Below are 27,316 nucleotides of genomic sequence, written 5' to 3' on the forward strand. Positions count from 1 at the left end.
GAGAGGGCTTCCAAGAGGAGGCAAAGTTTATAAAGGAAAGAAGTGCCGAAGTGTGTCAAAACACTCAGTACCGTATGTTATACTTAGCCTATATGTTTTTACCTTTTGCTAGGGCACCAGGTGACTCTCCACACATGATACATGTTGAGGTCATTAGAGCAGAAAGAATGCAGAGGGGCATAAAATGATTGGTGCTATTTGTTGCAAAGATAGTTTCTGTACGTAACTAGCATAAGCTGTTTGCATATAGAAGGCTATAAAATGAAACAAGTCATTATTAATGTATATCCAAGAAAACATGGATTAACTATAGTTAATAAAAGATTGTTTTCAATATTTTGTTTCAAAATTCTTGTTTTTAAAGTAGCAACTATAGTCACTCCAATGCACACACACACTCAGAAGCAATTTAAAATAATAGATAAAAAATCATTTTTGAATTGGATTATAGCTTGATTCATAGTTATTGTTTTACATAGTAGTGCATTTCTAGAAATAATGATCATGTATCAATAAAACTTATAATTTTGGCATTTTATAAGCATTTCACTCAACATTAAAGCATTCTTGATATAATTTAAGAATAAAAATGTTTAACATTTTTAACTTGTAATATTAAATCTGTGCTAATCTGTGCTTCTTAATAACTATTACAAGACAAGTGAAGATGGGGATGGCAATTCTGTAGCTAAAATAAAATGCGCTGCTAAATTTATTTCAGGAAAAGGCCATTTGATTTTGAGATGTAACCAGTGAACATGATTGGCTTGGTGTAGTTTTTCTATACAACATAGTAGTGAAGAGGTGAAACATACAGCATGAAATATGCAGAAAACAAATCTAAGAAATTATCAAATATATAGTTATTTAATAAGTATTACCAAGAAATATATTTAAAGTCATTTTAAAATGTAGCCATAAAATTAAAAAGTAAGTTTTTCTGTGCATGTTAATATTCCTAGTGAATAATAATCTTTATTCTAATTACACATCTTCTAAAAAAATACATTTTAGAAAGATTGCCCACATAATGTTATGCCAAATCTCAGCATTTATTCTAAGATGATTATATTATCTAATTACCATTGTAATATATAACTATAAAAAGCACAACTAATTCAAATGGCCTAGGACTTAATAACAGATGCGGAAGGTTAGTGAAGAGATTCCAGGGTAACTTAGTAGCAATTGTATTTCTAAATGGCAGAAGAGCCAATGTTCACATGCTGTTTTTAGAACCAGATGTCCCATTATCTCCTCTGTAATTTAATGAGGAACCAGAAGCTGAAATTCAGGAATGTAAATGGGAAATTATTAATAATTCTTACATGATACTCTACATGATGCCATTACTTTTATAATGTTCTCATTTTCTGTTAGTTTGTAACATTAAACAAAGAAATAAACACTGTGTCTGCAGATTTCAACTTTTAGTGTTTCGAAGTAATTGAATAATTTTTAACTTATTTACAGATATATATCTGTATGAATGTATGTGTGTGTTTATGTTTCTGTGTGTGTGTATGTGTGGTTTTATATGTGTACACCTATGTGATGTGTAACAGAGACATGTCGTATGTATATGACAGAATATATATTAATCTAAAACAGACTGAAAATATTCCCCCTTTTTTTTTTTCTTTTTTGAGACGGATTCTCACTGTGATGACCAGGCTGGAGTTCAGTGGCATGATCTTGGCTCATTGCAACCTCTGCCTCCCAGGTTCAAGAGATTCTCCTGCCTCAGCCTCCTGAGTAGCTGGGACTACAGGCATGTGCCACAATGCCTGGCTTTTTTTTTTTTTTCTATTTTTAGTAGAGACGGGGTTTCACCATGCTGGCCAGGCTCGAACTCCTCACCTCAAGTGATCTTCCCGCCTCTGCCTCCCAAGATGCTGAAATTACAGGTGTGAGCCACCGTGCCTGGCCTTCCCTATGTTCTTATTACTCAGGAAGCATTGAAATAAATGGTAATATGGATAAATCTGATTCAAGGTTAGATTCTCACACAAAGGAATGGACAAGATGTTTGTTACCCATTTCTGTCTGATTTTCTGTCTGTGTTTTGGGTGATGTAACACACCAAATAATGAATCTGGGCCGAGTCTTTCTCTAGTAGAATTTTACAATTTCAAGAGCATTCCTGTTCACTTTGACAACACAAAACAACGATAACTTAAATAAACGTGACTTTAGGTTTAGAGGTGAGATGCTATATAACAGAATAGGAGTGTGAGTATATTTCTGTTTCATTTTATCAGATAATGAGGTGTCAGCCAGTGGTGATAACACCCCAAATCACTCAACATTTAACGTGTGTGTGTGTGTTGAGGGGATGGTGGATTATATGTTTAATCCAGGCCCTTAATCCAAACACATATGTCATGTTTGGCATTGCAATTTGTGATGATACCAAAAACCAAATAACTCTTTATGAGATATTTATGTTCTATAACACTCACTTGATTAGCATCTAAAAGGGAAGACAGGATTAAGAAATAGAGAAAATGTGGTAGAATGCTGAGAGGGAGGGAGGGGGCTTTCTCAAGAAGAATGCAGTCGTTGCACATGATCATATTAATTACAAGTTAGGGCACCACTTTCCTCACTCAACCCCAGGGACAAATATCACAACCTTAACAAGGGGACAAAGGACAATTATTTCACTCATCTACATCGACATTTAAGTCAGAAATTGTGGTATTTCTAACGTGGTCAAGACTGTGAGCAAAGTCAAACTACAAGACTCAAATCATAATGTAGAAAACTTCGTGTCTGTGAATGTCAACAGGAAATAAAAGGGCCGTTTTTACATGGATGCAGAATTCATAGACATTATCCTAGTCATCTCTCATGAAAATTGACAATGATACAGTTGATAATTCTCCTAGTTGGTAAGGATTATCTGAAAACCAAAAAGGAAAGCCAGATCCAGATTTCAAATAAAGTTGTCCAGCAATAGACAGAAATGTGTACATTGGCAGAAATTACCAGCAGAAATGTGTATACTCATTAGTTAAAATATGATATTTGACTTTAAGAATCATGAAATAACTATTCAATACTAATGCGATCTGGTAAAGACAGCTGATAGAATTCTACTTAATTGCTGTTTGGTCGGTGGACTTCAGATTTTTACTTCTTCAACTTCCCAAACAAATCTTATGCCTTCAGAGTCAACATGTTTTCCAGCATAAAGATGCCTTTTACCCAGTCTACGGTGCTAGTGTTCTCTGAAGCCAGCCAGCAATGATCTCACCTAACCTACAATATAAATCTATCAGTGAATAAACAGCATCATTTTTATTTCAATGCCAATGACACACTACATGTCGATTTGGCAGTTAAATAATTTATCTCTCTTTTGGGTGCAATCTGCCAGGCTTATTATAACTCTACTTCTGATATTCATTTCATGCTTAATAGTTCTGTGCCTCATGAGGATGCTTGTCAATCAATTAAATTGAAATGTCATTCTGACCTTTTATTGGAAACAATTTTCTCTTTTTTCATTTCATCACAAGCTTTTTTCCCTTTCATTCAAATTAAAAGCCTTAATTACTAGTATTCAGTAGCTTTATACTACTTAACCTTACAAAACTACATGTTCATCAACATTACTGACACTTTATCTTCACAGAAGTGATCCAGTTGAGTCTGCCGGAAGATCAGAAACTAAGCATCACTGCAGCAACTGTGGGACAAAGTGCTGTTCTGAGCTGTGCCATTCAAGGAACCCTGAGACCTCCCATTATCTGGAAAAGGAACAATATTATTCTAAATAATTTAGATTTGGAAGACATCAATGTGAGTACATAAATAGAGTTGCTTTATAATGTATATATTTCATATATATGCTAGACTTTGTGATGTCAGGGGAGCTTAATGAAAATTGGATGTAGAGTACAAGAGAATTATTGGAACATTGCTATATCTAATCTACTGACTGAGAGGTTTACTATAGGTCCTTTGGACCTTTATGTGTGTTCAAGTACATATGTATGAAATTGTTCACCTTCACAATTTTGTAAAAGGAAAAATTAAGATGCCATCAACAGGAAATGTGATTGTATGTATAAGTATATGTTTGTTTTTATGTAATAGGAATCTACAGCCATTAGAAATCAGTGAGGCGGATTTATATGTGCTAACATGAAAATATAATATTTATATGTGTTTATGTTAAAATATCCTATTATCTTTCAGAATACTTCTATGAACCTAAAAATATATGTTGTTAATTTGTAGAAAATTTCTAAAACTATTTATATGAAATAATTCACAGTGTTGGTTCTAAGGATAAGGATAGGATCAAGATAGAATTGGACTTACTTCTAATAGATACTCTTTTTCACTTTTTGCATTTCTGACATGTACATATATTAATTTTCAATAAGAAAGGATTTTAAAAACTAATACTTCACATAGTTACTTACTAATAATGTTCTAATACTTATGAAACAGATTCTAGAAAGATCACAGATTTGTATGGCATCACGTAGCTTTCACTGAAATAATTACAATAAGTACAAGAATGTAATTCTCTGATTGGTTGATCTGGGGTCATGTGTTCACTAGGCAATAGGAACTATACCAACTCCCATGAAATCATCTATATTATTATTGAGTAAGAGTTGGATAGTTTCTCAATAAATGAGTAGGTCAAGAAAAAAAAAGTGCTCAGAAGCCTTTGTACTCTACTACTCTTGGTTAATCATCTCTGAAAATAATGTTTGCAGGTCAAAGGTCTGACTGTCAGAATATCTATAATTATCAATAATATGTATTTGATGCTCTTATGGTTGAGAAACAGCCTATAGCTTGTGAAAAATCAAAAGACAATAAAGACACTTTTTGCTTTCAACATGTCATAATGTATTAGAAATGAGAAATATTAATCAAAGGAAAAATATATTTTCCTAGCATGAAAGAACATGTTTTTCTACTCAGGTTCATTTTTAGAAATTCGGAATTTAAACTCAATTCAATAAAGTATAGCTTCAAAAGTGCAACAAAAACAGAAACAAACTCAAGGGCAATCACCTGTTCCTTCCATGCTTCTGTTTAAAGTGAGCATCAAAAAGTGAACATTATCCTACAAGATGAAAAGTAAAAATTGTGTGCTTATGGGGTATCTGTGGAAATGAGGTGGGGCAATCCCTTGCTTTAGTGATTTTGAAGTTTTATATTCTCTTTCATATTTTTTATCCTCATTCAAGAAAGCCATCACTTGTCCTCTTATTCTTGGCTGCTTCATAAAGAACCCCTAAAACACAGGCCTGAGATGGAAGCCCAAACTCCTATTGGTTACATCTTCCTAATGTTTTTGTTTAATGTCCTAGAATATATCAAAAACACAGAGCTTCTTCAATTTTTATCATTTCTTATTTTGATGGAGTTTTCTGAGTTTGCATATATGTGGAAACTTTTCTCAAAGACTATCTGGAGAATAATGCTTAATTCTCTAAGATGCCAAGAAGATTGAGCACATTTCTCAGGCGCATTTAAGATACTTTGAGAGAAAAAGGCCTTGACAGAATCATTGTGGATTTGCTTTATGGGTTGTCATTTCTACACTTTATCTTTTCTTTTTTTTACTGCCATCCATACTCTTAAGCTTTCCACGTTGTTTTAAATAGGCCCAGGGTATTTGAGGGTGCTGTGGTCTGAAAACCGTCATTATAAACTCCTTTAAATTATTTCAAGAATAATTTGAAAGTGTATGCTATGATTGATGTTCTCTGGCCAACTTGCAAAAGTGGACACATTGTTGTATATGGATCTGAGAAATTCTTTTGTTTCCGTCCTAATACTTCACTCTGTTTCAGAAATTCAAAATTTTTGGAAAAATGATCACTGGATAAGTTAGGTCTCTAAAATATACATAAATATTAGATAAGTTCTCGCAAAATACATTTATTGGATAAAGTTATTTTGTATAAACTTTATAGAATGGATACATTTTGAGAATTTAAAAAATGTTTTCAATATTTAGAAAGTTTCAGTTTCATTTTAAGCCGTATTTAGTTAAGCTGAACAAACATTCCTAATCTATCGTGTACATAGAACTATCAGCTTCTCAAAATTAAAACAGCAGAGTGCAAAGATATCTTTCAAAGAGGAATATTTATTCAAATTTCCAGTATATTCCTGGTGTTTTTGTTTAAGTACTATAGTTTCAAAAGTCAAATTATGAAAATACATTTTGATGCATGTTTCAATATAACTATATAATGTGACAAATGTAAAATACCACTTAAACTGTCTTTCATTTGATATTTATGCTTAAAATATGCTAATAAGGACTTTACTATGTAAATAAACAACATACATATATATATATATAGATTTATTCATTTTTCGGCACTGTCTAGTGGATATCTGATGTGTTTTCTTGTTACCCCAACACATTTTGAACAGCCCTTCAATGTTTTGGCAATTCTTACCCCACTATTTTTGCTGGCTAAGTTGGAAACCAAAAATCGTACTTATTTAGCCCTAGGGAGCAGATATGTAAATAAGGCTGTAACACGGAAACCAAAGAACAAGATCTCATTTCATGAATAGGAACAGGAAAATGCAGGTGTTCTACAAAATTTATTCTTCCCACCATTCTTCCTGTGACAGAGGACACTATTTTCAAGGACAACAGTGACAAAAGCTGTGGCTTTTTCAGTGTTCAGCTACAATGGGGTCTCCAATAGGCCAATTTCAATATGTGCCTTGGGCATCTTTGCTGGCATTTTAGACCCCAAGCCTGATACTCAGATCTCTTGAATGTTCTACAAGCTTCCTAGTAGTCTTTATTAAATTTCTTGCCTGCTTAAAACTACCTGGAATGGGTTCTGTTGTTTGCCACTAAGAATGTTGTCTAATTAATTTTGGGATTTAATTACATTAAGAAATATCTATAATTCTATTTGCATAAGATGAGTTTTTCATTGTTCGATATGGATTTCTGATATGCTGAAAGACTTTCAAAAAGGTCATATGTGAGTCAGTTTATATACCCTGTAAGTACATTATCTATTTTTACAAAAATGAATTTAATTCCCATTAAATTATATAACATTAAATTAATAAGTGCCTTTCATGTCAAAGGAAAGCAATGACAATTTTCAATACCCTTTCTGACTTTTGAATATGTATATTAGGTAGGATTAAATGTATAGTCACCTAGACAATACATAAATACATTCTAATTGCAAACAGTTAAAATAATATAGATGCATTTTAAAAACATAACTGCACCTCATTTTTATATCCCCTCATTTTCATATTTGCTATATTTAATTAAAATATATTTTTATTTAATTCTTGAGTGCAGAAGAAATCCCGTGTGTATACATGTACTCCTTTCACGCATTGCATATATAATTTTATTTCTTTAATAGGATGGGCTAATATTACCTCATTATCTCACTAGCCCTAAGAACAACAACTCTATGAAACAGGGAATCTTATGCTCATTTACATGAGTGAATTTTTGTTTGTTGTTTGTTTGTCCTATAGATGGTCTGGCTCGTTGTCCAGGCTGGTGTGCAGTGGTAGAATCACAGCTCACTGTAGCCGTGAACTCCCACCTCAACCTCCCAAGTAGCCAGGACTACATATGTGAGCCACTGCACCTAGCTATTTTTTAATTTTTTTGTAGAGATGGGGTTTCTGGGTTGCCCAGGCTGGTCTCAAAATCCTAGCCTCAAGTGATCCTCCTGCTTTGGCCTCTCAAAACTCTGGGTTTACAGGCATGAGCCACCACGAAAATTGATGATAAAAGAGATACTTAACTGTTTACCCAAGGTCTGCTGAACTAAGTGATATCAGGTGCTGGTATTTTTACATAGCCCGATTGCCTCAAGAGCAGGAGTTTAACCACTGTGTGCAAGTGAGGTAATCCAGTTTTCTGGTGCTCTTTGAACTCTAACCCTTATATGTTACAGCTAGATTTGCTCTACTGTGCTCTTATGTGTGGGTCTAGTTGATATTCAATTGATGTTTGAAGGTTTTCATTTTGTCTGTTTTATATTTTGCATCAAATGAATAAAAGCATACTGCCAAACTACAGGAGCCATTATGACACTGGTTTGCAACATGGGCTGTGGATTCAAACTGTCTGGATTCCAATTAATCTTCAGTCACATAGGAATGATGTGATCTCAAGAAAATTATTTAAACCCCCTGTGCCTCAGCACCCTCATCTGTAAAATGAAGATAACAGTAACATTAACTCATATTTTTTGGTGAGAATTAATGAGAAAAAACACTTTAAATCTGTTAACACCGTATGAGGCACATTGCAAGTTTTCTATGAAATGACATCTGCATTTTCTCTTCTCTTTCTTTCCCTTTCTTCTTCCTTCCCCTTTCTTCTCTTCCTCCTTATATATGTTTCAAGGAGTACATATACCCTTAACCTACCTAAAACAATAGGAATTTACTATTAGATTACATATACTACCAAGAAAGATTGGAAATTCACAGGAAATGCTGGAAGCACATTTTATCTAGTTATAATAGCCACTGGAAATGGAGACATGGAGGAATTTCTTTCGTTTTTTTTTTTTTTTCAGTTCAAGGAAGGTTTAGGAATCATGCTATCTTTTCTCTTGATTAGCAATCTTTTATTAATCCCTGCTCTAAAAAATCTGCCATTATGTTCACTCAGCTGGATGAATCTGCCTGCATCTGTGTCCTCTGTATGCCCACATTTCTGAAAAAGCTAAACGCCTTATTTTGATTTGGTTCCTGGTTTGTGAGTTCCTTTGGTAAAGGAAACTGAATTAAGCAAGCCGAGGCGAGCATAAAGACAAATATAGAGTATTCAGAGAAACCTGGAGAGGAAATAAAATAGAATTGGTTGTCAGGATTGGCAGTCAGGAGTGAAAGAAAAAGAGAAGTTGAAATGCGGAACCGTTTTGGATGTGTTAACATGACCAAGAAAGTTGTCAGGAAGGAGTTGCATGGCAGAATTTGTTTTGCTTTGTTTGTTTTTACTTGAGAGAAACCAGGTCTAAAAATTTTAGACATTATTGTCTACATTATATTTATAATATCTATAGTTGCTCACCGTTCAGTAGCTCATATAAAGTCTAGTCTAAATTCAACACATAAGTCAAATTATGTCATATTAAACTATATTTCAATTTTAGTTTTGCCACTTCTTAGCTACATGCCTACAATGGATTTATAAAATAAATTTGAGCATTAGTTTCTTCATTTGTAATAAGGAGGTTGTCATAAAATTCAGTGGTATACCATGTGTTCAGTGAAATGTATGTCATTTATTCTATTCAATATGGCATTGTTGATCATGTTCGATACCAAATGTGAAGCTCCCTAAAATATTATTTCTTTGAAGAAAGCATTATGTAATTTATATTATTATAACTTAACCACTTTACAGGTAGGGTTGCTAGACAAAATACAGAACTCCCAGGTAAATTTGAATTTCAGACATACTATAAATATTTTTATTGTATTATACACTTTTACAAAAATCATGTTGATCTGAAATTCAACATTAATTGAATTTTCTAATGCTATATTTTGTAAGTCTGGCACTTATTATTTACATGAAACTCAATGGTTTGAATACTGTGTATTTTAAGCGACTTTCCTACAAATTTTAATGTGGCTTATACCATTGGGATCAATTGTTTGAATTGTTAAGATATCATGTGAATTTTATCTATTATGTTTGTATATTTCTATTGTTTTCTTATTGTTCATCTTAGTATTTTCTTCTCTCCATCTATCTAAACTGTGTTACTATTAGCTTCCAGCACAGAGTGGAATAGATTGGGGGAAAATAAGTTAAAGTTGTAAGACTTCACTGTTTTATAAAACATACTGTATACAGCTTTCATTATTTTTGTTCCATAAAGCACCTGGATCTCAATTACTTATCTTTTTCTCTAGCATTCCAAGACCATGGCTTCCATCCACAAGGTAATCTCAGGGTTCAAGCAGGCTGCTGGAGTTCCAGCCATCAAACTATATTCCATCAATCTGTATTCCAGTTCCATAGCAGTACAAAGCAGGTGAAAGATAAAGGAAACTTATTGTTGCTCTTGTAAAGAGTCTTCCTGGATATCCCACAACTATATATAGATCTCTGGCATGCAGTAACTACAAAAATCATAGCAGGGAGGTTAGTAAATATAATCATTTAGTTAGGCACACTACTCAGCATTCTGTTACAAAGGAAGAACAGAAGAATGACTATTTGGTGACAACAAGCAATGTTTGCTACTTTATTTAAGGCCATCTAAGACAGTATAAAATGTTATTTGTATTTTTCTGAATTGATTAGATATGATTATCCATTGTATTTCAAATTTAACCAACTCTGCATATCATTTTTATACTTTTGGTAAACTGAACCAGCCTTCAGTTTGTTTGTTGTTTGTTTTACTTTTAAAGGCCTTTTCTTAATTATGCTTTATTTATTTGTTTATTGACATTCAGATTGATGTGTTTTTATGCCGAGCGTTTCTTTTTGTAAAGATTGAGTTTATTTCTGCTGTCAAAGAAGAAAAATTCAACAGGTTTCATAAGAACCTCAACCATCTTAAAAAGAAGTATAAACATCAGTTTCGTAAACAGTTTGAGAAAAGGAAATTTGCAGGCACACTAATTTAAAATTGAAATGCTGCGTCCGCATGTAAGTTACAAGATCCTGAATTATCTTTCCCATTATATAGGTTTTAAGAGTTGGAATTAGACCAAATTTTTGCCTCTAGTCATCTGAACATCTGGTTCAGGTGTTCAGTTGTGTAGTTGTTTGGGCTGACTGTTAACAGGTCAATACAGTTGTTTTAGAAATTTTGTTATTTGCATATCTTACTCTAGTAGCTATATTTTACCTGCACTCATCAGCTTGCACCTGTTGATTTCTCTGTGCTTATTGACATTTTCCACAAGCTGTAGAAGATCTGAACCATTACCCGAAGAACATGTTCTTCTTAGATTTTCTCCATAAAATGTACTGTTATCTCCACATTCAGGAACCAATTAGTATCTGAAAAAGATGTGGCATGTGTGAATTTAGACCCTCACTTTCCAAGAAGTCATATCTCTAATACCATAAGACAGGCAGCTTTTTAGTATTGCTAATAGAACCTAAATTCAGGGCCCTTTGGTGCACAGATTGTACATGTCACAGGAGGGGCACTAGCAACTTTGTATTCAAAGTTTTGCATTATTTTTCTTAAAGAGGACCAAACCCAAATTGTGTAACATTAGACCTGACAAATCTTGGATTTATTCCTGTCTTACAGAAAGTTATTGTGTACTAGGTGCCGTTTTTAGAACCATGAGAATCAGTAAATTCATGAAAGAAGTACTAAAGGGATGTTTTTCTCCCCAATTCACTTCTTCTTTCCTTTTTAAAAATTGAGATAAGAACACTTAACACACTTTCTGGCCTCTCATGAAATGGGAAAAGTTCCTTTGTTCCCTTCACAGGGCATGTGATGGGGCTGTGGCTCACTTCTTTTTTTTTTTTTTTTTTCTTAGTAATTCCTTTTCTTTTATTATTATTATTATTATTATACTTTAAGTTCTAGGGTTCATGTGCACAACGTGCAGGTTTGTTACATGTGTATACATGTGCCATGTTGGTGTGCTGCACCCATTAACTCATCATTTACATTAGGTATATCTCCTAATGCTAACCTCCCCCCTCCGCGCTCCCCACAATAGGCCCCGGTGTGTGATATTCCCCTTCCTGTGTCCAAGTGATCTCCTTGTTCAATTCCCACCTATGAGTGAGAACGCACGGTGTTTGGTTTTCTGTTCTTGTGATAGTTTGCTGAGAATGATGGTTTCCAGCTGCATCCATGTCCCTACAAAGGACATGAACTCATCCTTTTTTATGGCTGCATAGTATCCCATGGTGTATATGTGCCACATTTTCTTTTTTTTCTTTCTTTTTTTTTTTTTTTTTTTTGAGGCGGAGTCTTCACTCTGTCGCCCAGGCTGGAGTGCAGTGGCACCATCTCGGCTCACTGCAAGCTCCGCCTCCCGGGTTCGCGCCATTCTCCTGCCTCAGCCTCCCGAGTAGCTGGGACTACAGGCGCCCGCCACCGCGCCCGGCTAATTTTTTGTATTTTAGTAGAGACGGGGTTTCACCGTGTTAGCCAGGATGGTCTCGATCTCCTGACCTCGTGATCCGCCCGCCTCGGCCTCCCAAAGTGCAGGGATTACAGGCGTGAGCCACCGCGCCCGGCCCACATTTTCTTAATCCAGTCTACCACTGATGGACATTTGGGTTGATTCCAAGTCTTTGCTATTGTGAATAGTGCTGCAGTAAACATACGTGTGCATGTGTCTGTATAGCAGCATGATTTATAATCCTTTGGGTATATACCCGGTAATGGGATGGCTGAGTCAAATGATATTTCTAGTTCTAGATCCTTGAGGTATTGCCACACTATTTTCCATAATGGTTGAACTAGTTTACCATCCCACCAACAGTGTAAAAGTGTTCCTATTTCTCCACATCCTCTCCAGCACCTGTTGTTTCCTGATTTTTTAATGATTGCCATTCTAACTAGTGTGAGATGGTATCTCATTGTGGTTTTGATTTGCATTTCTCTGATGGTGAGTGATGATGAGCATTTTTTCATGTGTCTGTTGGCTGTATGAATGTCTTCTTTTGAGAAGTATCTGTTCATATCCTTTGTGTGGCTCACTTCTTGATGCCCCGCTGTTCAAACCTCTAGGGGAGCATACAGATGGGCAGGCTGTGGGGCTCCAACCCCCTGGCAGTGTCTAGGGGTGAATGCTTACAGCTGAATCCCCAGTAGGCATGTGTTACAGGGTGCTCTTTCAGTTTTGCTCTTTCATTTTGCAGTCTATAGGCAGCTTGTGTTAACCAGCTCAATTAGACCCATTACCTTGCTACAAGGACAGAGAGCTTTCTGTATCCTGAGGTTCTTGCCTTGGTGTACCAGAAAAATTGGATCACACATGGGCTTGGAGAATGAGTGCAAGGTTTTATTGAGTGGAAATAGCTCTCAGCAGATGTGGGAGCCAGAAGGGAGATGGTTTTCCCCTGGAGACGGGTCATTTGGCAGCCTAGGCTCTCCTCCAATTGCCCCAGCCAAATTCCCTGTCGTTCTGCGAGTCGGTGGCTGCTAGTGTGCTGGTACCTGTCGGTGTGTTCCTCTCGATGTCCAGCTGCCTGTGTTTCTGCCTGCTGGGATCTAGGGGGTTTTTATAGGCACAAGATGGGGGGATAGCAGGCCAGGTGGTTTTGGGAAATACAACATTTGAGCAGGAAAACAAAAATGCCTCTACTCACCTCGGTCTGTAGGAGTGGAGCCCTAGCCAGGGACCACACCCTCCTCTACCCAGCGCTTCCTTTCCCACTTTCGGTATCATTTAAAGGGACCATGCTTTTCCCTTCCCATCACTCCCATATCGTTAACACATTTTGAAGTGCACAATACAATATGTCAATTATCAGCATGATGTTTTATAGTAGATCTCTAAAACTTATTTATCTTGCATCACTGAAACTTTATATCCATTAAGAATAGCTCCCTGTTTTCCCTTCCCGCAGCCCCTGGAAACCACTATTCTACTCTGTTTCCATGACTTTGATTTTTTGAGATTTCTCTTATAACTGGAATCATGCAGTATTTATTTTCTATAACTGGCTGATTACCCTCAGCATTATATCTTCCATGTTCATCTATATTGTCAATTATGGCAAGATATTCTCTTCTTTTTTAAGACTGAATTATTTTATTATATATAATATATATATCTCCATCTGTTGGTGGACATTTATGTTATCTCCTTTGTTGACTATGGTGAATAATGCTATAATAATGTGTGTGTAGATATCTCTTTGAGATTATGATTTCAATTATTTTAGATATGCTGGAAGTGGGATTATTGGATTATATTGTAGTTCCACTTTTAATTTTTTGTGGAACCACCATACTGTTTTCTACAGTGGATGCATAATTTTACATTTCCAACAGTGTGCATATCCTTGAAAACACACATACTTGCACACACACACACATGCACATGATAACAAGTGTTTCAAATAGAGATAGATAGATAGATAGATAGATAGATAGATAGATAGATAGACAGACAGATAGATAGACAAATAGATAGATATCCCTTCTAACATGTGAGGTGATATTGCACTGTGCTTGGGACTTGGTTCCACTGATAATTAGTGATGTTGAACATTTTTTCATACACCTGTTGGACATTGGTATGTCTTTTTTTAGAGAAACGTCTATTCAATTCTCTTACTCCTTTTCAATTGTTTGTGTGTGTGTGTGGCTGCTGTTGACATACAGAAAAGGCATTTGACAGAATGCAATGCTCTTTCACCATAAAAACTCTCAGCAAACTAGGTATAGAAGAAATTAACACAATGAAGTCATATATAAAAATCCCTCCCCTAACATCATACTTGATATTGAAAAATAAAGCTATTTTTCTATGAGCAGGAACAGGGCAAGAATGCAACTCTCAACACTTCTATTCAACATAGTACTGGAAGTCTTAGCCAGATCAATTAGGCAAGTAAAAGAATTAAAAGGCATCCAAATTATAAAAGAAAAGCTAAAATATGTGTGTTTGCAGAAGACATGATCATATGTGTAGAAAACCCTAAAACTACACCTGCATCCCCCCAACTCATTAGAGGTAACAAATGAATTCAGTCGAGTTGAAAGATACCAAATCAACATATATCAGTTGCTGATTTGAGTGAATCTATTCACTATCAATTATCTAAAAGGAAACTAATCCATATTTTCCAAAGCAATGTACAGAACCAGTTTAATCCTTACCAAAATCTTGACATTTTTTTACAGAAATGAAATCAACAATCCTGAAATTTATATGGAACCACAAAGAACCCCGAATAGCTAAAGTAACAATGAAAAAGAAGAAACAAAGCTAAAGTATTTCATTTCCTTATTTCAAAACTTACTACTAAGCTACAGTATTTAAAACAGCATAGCACCAGCATAAAGACAGATATATTGACCTATGGAACAATATACAGGGTCTATGCATAGATGTTCAATTGATCTTCTAGAAGAGTGCTAAAAATACACAATGGAGAAAGTATCATCTCTTCAACAAATCTTGTTGAGAGGACTGGATATTCACATGCAAAAGAATCATGTTGGACGTTAGTCTTACACCTTATACAAAAGTCAACTCAAAATGAAATAAATACTTAAATAAAGACCTGTCACTGTAAAATTCCTAAATGAAAACATAAGAGAAACTCCTCATGGCATTTGTCTTGGCAGGGATTTCTTGAATATGACATCCAAAGCACAGGCAACAAAAGCAAAAATAGGTAAGTGGGAATACATCTGCATAGTGAAGGAAACAATAAAGTGGAAAGGCAATGTATGCAAGTAGAGAAAATATTTGCAAACTGTATATCTAATAAAAGGTTACTGTTAAAATAAATAACTCATACAACTCAATTGCAAAAAGAAATAAAAATAGTAATAATAAAAACAGTAGTAACCTGATTAAAAGATGATCATTTGTACGGTAATTCTCTTTCTGAAATTTATGTGGAGTGGCTCATTGCATATACAGTTGATCTCTATTTAGAGCAAAGTATTCTGTTGAAAAGAAAAACACAGACAGATAATATACAATTGAAATTATAATTTTAATTCAACCAAAATTCAATTGCAGGTGTGGCAGCTTGCCATATTATTTTTTTGTTTGTTTGTAAAAAGATGTTCTACAGTGCATAGCTAGCAAAATTATCAATGGGAGAAAATATATCAAAATATAAAATTTTCATACTATGTCTGGGTTTTAAATGTCATTACAATCTTAATAGAGAATATTATATCTTATAAAAAAGATTTCAGAATACATACTATACTTCAAAAGTATAAGTAATATACTCAAATCATATCTAAATTTCAGAGACAGATTTTAATGGTTGAGGCTTCTAACTAAACTACTGAATTTTTAATATTTAAAGTAGTGAGAAAATACAACTTTTCTACTTAAAAGTATAAAGTTAAAGTGTATACACATGCAAAAATATATGTAATATATGAGATATATATTATACAGAGAAACTAGAAAAATATATATAATATATGATATATAATACATGATATATATTATATATAATATTTATTATACATGATATATTTTTATATATATATGTGTATATATATGAGAAAGGGTTTTTGTTCTTTAGGCTATTCATTGCTAACAGAACCCAAATTTTATATCATTGATAAAAATAATTTAATCTGCAAAATTGTTTTTTAACACTTTAGAAAGCTAGAGTGTTATTTTTTAATATAGTGTATATTAGAGGATACCATCAAACTCAGATATTTAAAAATACAGCTATTGACTTTTTTCTTCTCAAGACTATAAACAATACACTTCTTATTCCACTTCAACTAAAAACTTAGAAATTTAATATTTTTAATAGAATACATCATTCACCACATAATTTTTATCACTGATTCATTTTTAATATAGGCCTAAGGACATTGTGGCTCTTAAAATCCGGGTGGAATCAGAGAATATTTATGATCCGAAAGCTTCTAAGCCAAATAAAGCAGGGAGCATTGGCATAGCTGAGGAAGTTGGATTTCTTTCACAAATATAAAACATGGAACTTGCATTAATTTTCTGCCTAAATACAGAAAATTAACACAGGTCATGTAGGTTCAATAGTAATTATTAAATTAGAGACATAGCATGTAATCATAAGTATTGTCGAACAGTACACTGGTTTAAAATGAATATTCTTTCTAAATAACATTTTACTGCTGATTTATTAGAGTACTGCATATTGTAATTCACTTCACAAACAAGTCTCAAAATCATTAGTTTAAAACATATTTTTAAAAGTCTTTATTCATATTCTTTTGGAACTTATTGGTGGGATAACAATATATAAAAATACAATGTTCACGTGTAAGTGAGTGACAGAAATATTTACAAAGGAGTTTGTCATGTAACTGGTAATTTTTAGTTTCTAAAATTATTTTTAAAAATATTATTTACATGTTCATAAGGAATATTAATATAGAAATATCATTTTACCATGACTTTCTTTAAGAATCTTGGCTAAATATGTATTCATATTTATTTTTAAATGTATAAAGCGTGTGTTTTCAATTTTTTTTTTTGGCATCATCTTTCTAACCTCATGGCTACAACTGCTATGTTTACCTTGAGAAATTCCAAAGTTAAGTTCTACTTGCAATTTGCCTTTTGAGTCTCAAATTTTTTTATTTGAATATGCAAAATTACTAGAAATATTTTTATCTTAAAACCTATATACTTGCAGTGTTTCTTAGTTAACATAGATATAGCTAGAAAACCAAGTCTGGCTAAGTTTTAACCCTCATTTATTCCTCAAATCTAATCTGTCATAAAACCTTGTGAAATTAACTTTCATTTATCTAAAATTTATTATGTCCTCTTATTTCCACTGTAGCTGCCTTAGTTTAAGTCCTGTCATTTTCACCTTCAAACTTTTTCCTTGCCTATTGAGATTGCTCCTTCACTTTCAACCTGCACTTCATATTATAACCAGAGAGGTCTTCATAAACTTTGCATGTGACCATTTCACGTTCCCTTTAAAATCCCTTAATGGCTTCTTCTAACTTTCTGAGAAAAAAAATAAAATCTTTAGCTCATTCTAGAAAACTTATGTTTCTATTAATTCTTCCTACTATTCTCCCATGTTCACACTTTACTACAAGCTCTCCATAACACAAGCTGTTCTCTGATTGCATTGTTTTATTACTACTGTTCTTTTTTTTGAGACAGAGTTTCATTCTTGTTGTCCTGCTTAGAGTGCAATGGTGCGGCCTCGGCTCACTGCAACCTCCGCCTCCTGAGTTCAAGCGATTCTCCTGCCTCAGCCTCCAGAGTAGCTAGGATTACAGGCATGCACCACCATGCCCAGCTAATTTTGTATTTTTGGTAGAGATAGAGTTTCACCACATTGGCCAGGCTGGCCTTGAACTCCTGACCTCAGGTGATCTGCCCTCCTTGGCCCACCAAAGTGCTGGGATTACAGGCGTGAGCCACCGCGCCCAGCCATAACTACTGTTCTTGAATACATTCTTCTCTCCCTCTCTGTTGAAAAACCGCTTGTCATTTTTATCTACCTAAATCCAGTGTGTCCTTTAAAAGTAAACAAACACCTCTTGTGCCTGAAGTTGCTCTTGTTTTTTTTTAAGTTCTTCATCAAAAAACTAGAGTAATTGCTGCATCAGAATAAAACTATTGCTGTTCTCACTTTTCTTCTCTGGACTACAAACTGTGCAAAGGACCTTTACCAATTCAACTTTGTGTTATGTTGCTTGCGCTGTACTGACACATAGTAGGTACTCAATATCTTTTAAATGTGCAAATAACAAATCATGTAATGATGGTTCTTATATTTGCAATTATACATTGTTGAATTTTTGCAGACTATTTTATTTAAAATTTTGCTGAAGATTTTATTTTCTTACAGTAGCCACGTGCAGAATTATCAATCAGCTGATGTTTATTGGCAATCAATCATTTAAACCTAGCACAGCTCAACAATTTCTAGATTCAATTTCTTTAATAGCAGTTTTCATTAAGCTTATTGATTTTTTACTGCACTTTCAATTTAATCTCCCATCATATGCAATAGAGTAGGCAAGAAAAAGATGAGGGGAAGTACATACATGATCATTGTTTAATCTTCATGCATTTAACAAATATTGATTTAACTGCTATGCTTTTCTAGGCATTCAGCTAAATACTAAAGATATAACTGTAAGAGATAACATTCCAGTCTTCAAAATCTTACTGGCTAAAAAATGAAAAAAAAAAGAAAAACCTCCATTACATTTAATAATGCAATATAAAATAGTTTCAGAAATATATACACTATGAAATAACCAGAAAGGGAAGTCAAATATAAATGCTGAAGGCCATAGGACACTTCTAAGAACACACTGGTCTTTCAGTTTAGGTGACAGCCAGGTGAAAGAGTGTTCTCGGTAAAGGGAACCACAGACTTGAGAGAGAAAGGTACATTCAGTGAAGTTCAAAGTCCCTTCTTATATCTAAGAATCAGCTAAGATAGTGGAACAAGAATGGGCTTGAATATGAGAAATAAACTCATTTTTGCATCTGAGTATTGAAGCGTACATTTATATTTAAAATATATAACATAATAATAGCACTTAATGAATACTTATTGCTTTTCAGGCATTGTAAATTGCCATTTAAAAAAATATTTACTCATGTATTTAGCAAAACAAGACTTATATAAACCAACATGTTTATACCCATACACAAGATGAGGTTTAAATTGATTTTTTCTAATTTTTAAATTGTGGTTGAATACACATAGCATAAAATCTACCACTTCATCATTTTAATGATAGAGAACAGTGTTATTAAATACATTCATAGTGTTACACAACCATCTTCAGCATTCATCTCCATAGTACTTTCCATCTTGTAAAACTGAAGCTTTATACCCATGAAACACGAATGCCCCATTCTATCTTCCTCTCCACTCCTGGAAACCACCATGATGCTTTCTGCCTGATTTTGCATATCTAAGTAGTTCAAATGAGTAAAATTATACAGTATTTATCTTTGGGTACTTATTTCACTTAGCATAATATCTTCAAGGTTCATCCCTGTCTTATCAAATATACATATTTAATTGTATCTCCTTACTGTATTGAAACTTTCACTAAAATATAATTGTCTTCCTTATATATTGTAACCTTTGTAAATTTAATGTCTGTTTTGTCTGATATTAGTATATCCATCCTGCTGTATTTTGGTTACTATTAGCATATCTTCTTTCATATTTTCATTTCAATGTATCTGTGTCTTTCTAAAGTGAGTCTCTTGTAGAAGGCAAATAGTTATCATGATTTTATACTTTTGCCAGTATTTGTCTTTTGATTGGAAAGTTTAATTCACTTCCATTTAAGGTAATACTTACATAGTAACAGGTATAAAATTTTACTTATGCAAGATAAGTTCTGGAAATCATTTTTGTATATTGCCAGAACAATACGCTTACAGTTAACAATATTGTATTGTATACTTAAAATTTGCTGACTGTCTTAGCAAAATTTAAGAGGCTTTATGTGATCTCACTACACACACACGCACAAATAGTAGCCATGTGAGGTAATGGATATGTTAGTTAACTTGATTGTGGCAATATTTCACAGTGTATACGTATATGAAATCATCAAGCTGCATCCCTTCAATATATAAAATTTTTATTTTTAACTATATTTTTGTAAAGTTGAAAAAATTACTGGTAAGGAGAAACTTTGTTTCTTTCATTTTGTTATTTGTTTTCTATATGCCTTAGTGCTTTTTTGTCTGTCATTTCTTGCATTACTATCTTTTTTTGTGGGTAATTGATGTTTCGTACTGCAAAGTTTAAATTCTTTTCTCATTTTCTTATATATGTGTTCAATCGTGTTTCCTTGTGGATACCATACGAATTCCATTTAACATCCTCAACTTAAAACTCTCTAATTTGAGCCCTGCGTGGTGGCTCATGCCTGTAATGCCAGCATTTTGGGAGGCCAAGGCGGGCAGACCACGAAGTCAGGAGATCAAGACCATCCTGGCCAACACAGTGAAGCCGCGTCTCTACTAAAAATACAAAAATTAGCTGGGCGTGGGGGCATGAACCTGTATTCCCAGCTACTTGGGAGGCTGAGACAGGAGAATCGCTTGAACCTGGGAGGCGGAGGTTGCAGTGAGACGAGATGGCGCCACTGCACTCCAGGCTGGCGACAGAGTGAGATTCCGTCTAAAAAAGGGAAAGAAAAAGCCCTCTAATTTGGATATTTACCAACTTCAGTAACATACAAAATTCTGCTCCTTTAACAGCTCCACCTACCTTTTTGGTTGTTGATGTCATAAAATCACATCTTTTTACATTGTGTGCCCCAAAATATAAACTCATATTTAATTCAAATGAAGTAGTCTTGATAAATTATATGGAAAACAAAATGTGGAGTTACAAACAAAAGTTATAGTAATTCAGCTTTTATCATGTAGAAATTGAAAAGTGGAGCTACAATGCCCTTCCATTTACCTTCATTGAGATTCTTATTTCTTTTTATAGTCTTCAGTTACTGTCTAGTAACCTTTTTTCACCCTGCAGAGCTCCCTTAAGTATTTCTAGCAGAGCAGGTGAACAGGTATCAAATCCCCACAGATTTTGTTTATGTGAAGATGTCTTAATTCTCGCTTAGTTTGAATGAGCTAAGCCAGATATAGAATTACTGGGCAGCTTATTTCTTTTAGCACTTTGAATATATTAGCCTACCACCTTCTGGCCTCCAATGTTCCTGATAAAAATCGCTGCAAACAATTGTACTAAGGATCTCTTGTATGTGATTCATTACTGCTCTCTTGCTGTTTTCAAAATTCTCTCTTTCTTTGGCTCTTAAATGTTTGATTGTAATGTGTTTAGGTATGTGTCTCTTTGAGCTCATCTTACTTGGAGTTTGTGGAGACTCTTGGGTGTTAAGATTCATGTCATTTATTAAATTGGGAGAGTTTTCAGCCAGTATTTTTTCAAATATTTTCTCTGCTGCTTCTTCTCCTTCTGGAGATCCCACAAGGAATATGTTGGAACTCTTGATGGTATTCTAAAAATCATATAGACTTGGTTCACTTTTGTTCAATCATTTCTCTTTTGTTCCTGAGGCTTCATGATTACTACTATCTTAGGTTCAAGTTCACTGATTCTTTTTTCTTTCTGTTAAAATCTGCATTTGAATCCCAGTAGTGAACTTTTCATTTTAGTTGCTGTATTTTCAGCTCCAGAATTTCTTTCTGGTTTCTATTTAGGTTTCCTAATTCTTTATGGATGTTTGTTTATACACGCTTTTCTTCACATTCTTCACATCTTTCTTAGTTCTTTGAGAAACTAGGAAACATTTGTCTAAAATCTTTGTTGAATAGATCTTATATCAGGTCTTCTTTAGGGACAGTTTCTGTTGATTTACTCTATTCCTTTGAATGGGCCAGGCTTTCCCATTTCTTCATATACATGTTAAGTTTTTATAGAAAACTAGACAGTTGAATCTAATACTGTAACTCAAAATCAGATTCTCTCTCTTCCCCAGAATTTTCTTCTTTTTGATGTATTTATTGTTTTAGATTTATTTATTGTTGTAGGTGATCTGTGGGCCAAAGATCTGTCTGAGATGAAAATTTAAGATTTTCTAAGAATTTTTCTGAACTTGTGCATTCTCCTAGGCACATCCAGTCACTTTCTAGTTTTCTCTGTATGTAAATTTCCTTTGAAAATTCTTATCTTTAAAGTCTTGTTCCAAAAAGGTAAAAAAGAAAAAGGAAAAAGGGCATTGACCCTTTAAATTCTCTGCAAATCACTTTAGCTGAGGAAAGGGGAGCTTGCAACACGGAGGGAACAGTGGCCATCCACTTCTTCATCTAAACCTGTGGGATCAGAAGCACCAATCAAAGTACAAATCCTCAATATTTCAATGACAGGATGCCCTTTCCCAGCCATGGCTCCTGCAAGCTGTGTGCAAGCTGCTCCTAGTAGAAATGCTCAGCTGCCTACCAGGGAACGGGTGGCTGCTATGCCAATATTAGCTGCAATTGACTGAAATTCATCTCAAATTGCCTTCCAACTCTTCCATAGACTCTAGAATTTACAGTTACATCAGACAGAGGCTGCCAATGCAATTGTTGTCTAGGTGTAGAGACAGGTTCCTGGTGCTTTGTACTCCACCATCTTCTCAGAATCCATTTAAATTGATTTTTAACTGTGTAATTGCAATAATAATTTATGTTTTGGTAGCTTATCTTCCTCTAGATAGTTGGGTCATATATTTAGATGAAAATGTAATTAAATAAATAATACACCTATAACATTTTAAGCAACTTTTCGGTTCCATGTAACAGAACAGCAAGCACCATGGGAGGATATGTAGCAAAGTGATCTTGCCAGTCCCATCAAGTACGCAATAATCATTTCACAATAGACTTTTCATTATCCTTTAATTACAGTTAGCTTTCTGCCTCACATTTTTAATAGTACCTAGATTGGAAGAGATGTATCTGCTCCAATTTTTTTTTTAGAACTAAGAGGAAAATTATAGTGGTTTAATTGCTTAACAACCACCAGAATTCAAAAAGTCAGAATCTTCTCACATGAGTGAAGGGGTAAGAGATTATGGATTATGTTTAATATAGAAAGACAACCAATTACTTTGACAGTTATATTTGATTCTTATTTGCCTTATCTTGCTCCTTTGGGTACAGTTTGACTCAAAATAAAGAAACAGTTTCATAGATTTTTATGTTCTTTAACAGTATCCATATACACCATTAACAGTATAATTCTGAGTGTTTGATGCTTTGAGACAGAAATTTAAAAATATGATAGGTGATTAATCAGAAGAGAAAATAAGTTACATAAAAACATCCAATTTTACCTTTACTTCAAGGATTTTTTTTTTTTTGCTGTCAATTAGCCGAGTTTTGGAAGACGTTGGATACTATCATATATTTTTTCCCTAACTACATATGTTACTAAAATTATACAAGGGAACAAAAACACAATTAACAGAAAAAAGGATTGTTTTCCCCAGTTAAGGAATTTGTTGATGCAGAGGTATGTGAAATCAAAGTTGTATTAGAAACATGTTTGTTGGCAACTGTTTACAAATGACTGCTTTTTACTCCTGAAAATGAATTTTATTTACAGTGGATATATCTAGTAAATTTTCTCAAATTATAGCCAATATTCAAGAATCACTGACATTGTCATGATGCATAACATTTCTTTCAATGGAGAAAATGCAATATGATTTTGTTACAACTTTTGTCTAAACATTATGAATCAGTCGTTGTTCATAAGAAAGATAGCCATCCCTCTTTTACTTATTTCTATTCTACCATGCCGTAGTTAATCCTAATGAGTTAACTTGAATGGATGTTTTAAATAACTTTAGCAATGAGTGTTTACAAAGAGTCGACAGATATGTATAAGTTTGTGGTGTGGGAAATATTTTTTATTATACGATGCTAGATTTGCTAGATGAATTTTTTTTTTAATTTGTAACAAGAACAACTCCAACATCAAAAATGAAGCTAATCTTCAGTGAATTGACATTTTGTGTAGGAGGTAGATATAATTTTTCTTTCTTTCTTTCTTTTTTTTTTTTTTTTTGAGACAGAGTCTCACTCTATCGCCCAGGCTAGAGTGCAATGATGCCATCTCGGCTCACAGCAACCTCCGCCTCCCAGGTTCAAGTAATTCTCCGCCTTAGCCTCCTGAGTAGCTAGGATTACAGGCGCCCGCCACCACACCCAGCTAATTTTTTTGTATTTTTAGTAGAGACGGGGTTTCACCATCTTGGCCAGGCTGTTCTTGAACTCCTGACCTTGTGATCCACCCACCTCAGCCTCCCAAATTGCTGGGATTACAGGGGTGAGCCACTGCACCCGGCCAGTAGATATGATTTTTCAGAGAAAAACAAACTGAGACAAACATAGTTTCAATGACAAGATATTTTTTCAGCTTTATTGAGGTATAATTGACAAATAAAAAATGTAGTATACATTTATGACATACAATGTGATATTTTGTTACACATATACATTGTGAAATTATTACCACAATCAAGCTAATTAACATATCCATTACCTCACAGAGTTACCATTTTGTGTGTGTGTTATGATATAATTAGCATATTCTCTTAACAATTTCAAGTATACAATAAAACATTATTACCTATAGTCACCAATCTGTTCATTGGAGCTCAATAATTCAATCATTCTGCGTAATAGAAACTTTGTACCCTTTGAACGATGTCTTCCCATTTTCCTCATACCCAATTCCTGACAACCACCATTCTATGCTCTCTGATTATTGGTTCAGTTTTTTTACATTCCACATATATATACAATCATGGGGTACTTGTCTTTTTGTATCTGACTTATTTCTCTTAGCATAATGTCTTCCAGGTTCATGAATATTGTCACAAATGGCAAGTCTTCCTTTTTTTTAAGATTGGATAACCTATCATTTCATATTTATACTACATTTTCTTTATCCATTTGTCAGTTGATGGATATTTTGTTGGTTTCCATACCTTGGCTATTGTGACTAATGCTGTAATAAACATTGAGGGTGCAAATACCTTGTCAAGATACTGATTTCGCTTCCTTTGGATACAAATTCAGTAGTGAGATTGCTGGATGATTGCTTTATAGCTTAGGTTAGAGCAAATAGAGGGCTATCTTTTGGCTAATGCCTTAAAGTCAATAGCTCTAAATAATGTCTCTCCCTTTCTTTAGGAAAGGAGGTCTTGATACTTGAAGGTTTTGTATTATTCTCTCCTGTTCACCTGCAAATGTTACTGAGAAAACATCACCACTTGGAAATGAATAAATGGGTGATAAAGCTTTCAAAGTCATATTGGAGCATGGTCTAACATTCCCATCCAGAAATTATTTAATTGTCCGGGGATATAGCTTTGTTTGGACATTAGCTTTTGATTAGGGAACAGATTCTGTGAATAAAAATGTTGATTCGTGTGTACGTTGTCCAACAAAGATTTAAATGATTCCTATTCTATAGAAAAGATAACTCCAAAGTAATTGTTACATTGCCCTGTAGGACATTAACCAGCTTTGTGTTTAACATAACAAACTTATTTTAGCATATATTTTTCAAATTACATACATCTCTGCTCCTCAAAAAGACTTTGAACTAGCTTTATTATCTTGCTAGTGTTCTGATTAATAAATTAACTGTTGTCTTATGCTCATTTTATATTTGCTTTGCATTAATGTTTTTACTGTTTGAAAATTTCACTTCAACAATGTTTTCAGCTCCATACATCTACAATTACTAAACACTCTAGCATGATATTTTAGAAAGATATACTTTATGCTTCCTGTAATTTAACTGAATAAAAGGGCAAGCTAGGCTGGGTGCAGTGGCTCACATCTGTAATCCCAGCACTTTGGGAGGCCGAGGCAGGCGGATCACGAGGTCAAGGAATCGAGACCTTCCTGGCCAACATGGTGAAACCGTGTCTCTACTAAAAATACAAAAATTAGCTGGGTGTGATGATGTGAGCCTGTAGTCTCAGCTACTCGGGAGGCTGAGGCAGGAGAATCACTTGAACCCGGGAGGCAGTGGCTGCAGTGAGCCGAGATTGCGCCACTGCACTCCAAGCTGGTGACAGAGGACAGAGGGAGACTGGGTCTCATAAAACAAAAATAAAAACAAAAAGTGGGGGTGGGTGGAAGCTACATAGTTTAGTAATAAAATTAAGTATTGGGAATAGTTTTGAGGGATGCTAAATATTTTTACTATTTTAATGCATTTGGAGACCTCAACGTGATCCCTGGCCTAAAAGAGACATGCACCCATGAAATACCTATATTAGAAACACTGTGCTATCATTTGCTAGGTAACAGGATGCTAGCAAAAGAAACAATCACTCTAAATAACAACCTTCTTACTTATAAGGAAAACAAAATTCATTCTAGCAACTTACCTTAGAGATTTGTGAACAAAAAGTATATTAAATGAAACATGCATCTTTAGAATAAAATCAGGTAGATAGTGAAAATTTAATAAGATTTAGTTTTTCGTCCCTCATGAGAACTTTTACTCTCTTTCTTTGGTCCTCGTTTAAATTCCCTTGTTTATTTTCTAAGAGTTTAACCTGTTATGTTTGAATATTTTATTAATGAAAATACTAACAAATCAACTTGCAAGCAAATTAGAAAGAGTGTATATAACTCCAATACATATTTCAAAGGAATGTGGAATATTTACCTTCTAATTAAAAAACAGAAATCAATAAAAAACTCTTTCTTTTAACTCAGACTATTAGTTTTAGAGAATATATATTTTATTGACATAAATTCACAGAGTTAAATGTACAAGCTATAATTGTAGAAGAATAGTCAATAGAATACAATTGCATTTACAGAAAGTTATATGTGGCCAGGTTATTTACTTAGAAAGCCATGTTATTGGCCATTAAATGATAAATATTTTTAGGACTTTGAAAAACTACACACCAATATCTAAATGTATTATTGCCTCCATGTTAACTTGAATCTATTTTTCTTTTTTTTGTTGTTTTTTGTTTGTTTGTTTTTTTGAGGCGGATTCTCACTCTGTCGCCAGGCCTGGAACACAGTGGCATGATCTCTGCTCATTGCAACCTCTGCCACCCGGGTTCAAGTGATTCTCCTGCCTTAGCCTCCCGAGTAGATGGGATTACAGGTGCCCGCC

The 27,316-nt window shown here is 34.1% G+C and overlaps 1 protein-coding gene across 7 annotated transcripts in view; it reads left to right on the forward strand.

Annotated features, from left to right (window-relative positions):
* The window catches only part of LOC105488649 (follistatin like 5), an 813,494-nt gene that overhangs the window by 542,768 nt on the left and 243,410 nt on the right, over positions 1 to 27,316 (forward strand). For all 7 annotated transcript variants that reach the window (XM_011752911.3, XM_011752910.3, XM_011752913.3 and 4 more), the window contains one exon: positions 3,641 to 3,807. In XM_011752911.3, coding sequence (XP_011751213.2) covers positions 3,641 to 3,807 — 167 coding nt within the window. The remainder of the gene's footprint in view (positions 1 to 3,640; positions 3,808 to 27,316) is intronic.

The sequence above is a fragment of the Macaca nemestrina genome, chromosome 3 (genome assembly GCF_043159975.1).
Source record: "Macaca nemestrina isolate mMacNem1 chromosome 3, mMacNem.hap1, whole genome shotgun sequence".
Lineage (NCBI taxonomy): Eukaryota > Metazoa > Chordata > Mammalia > Primates > Cercopithecidae > Macaca > Macaca nemestrina.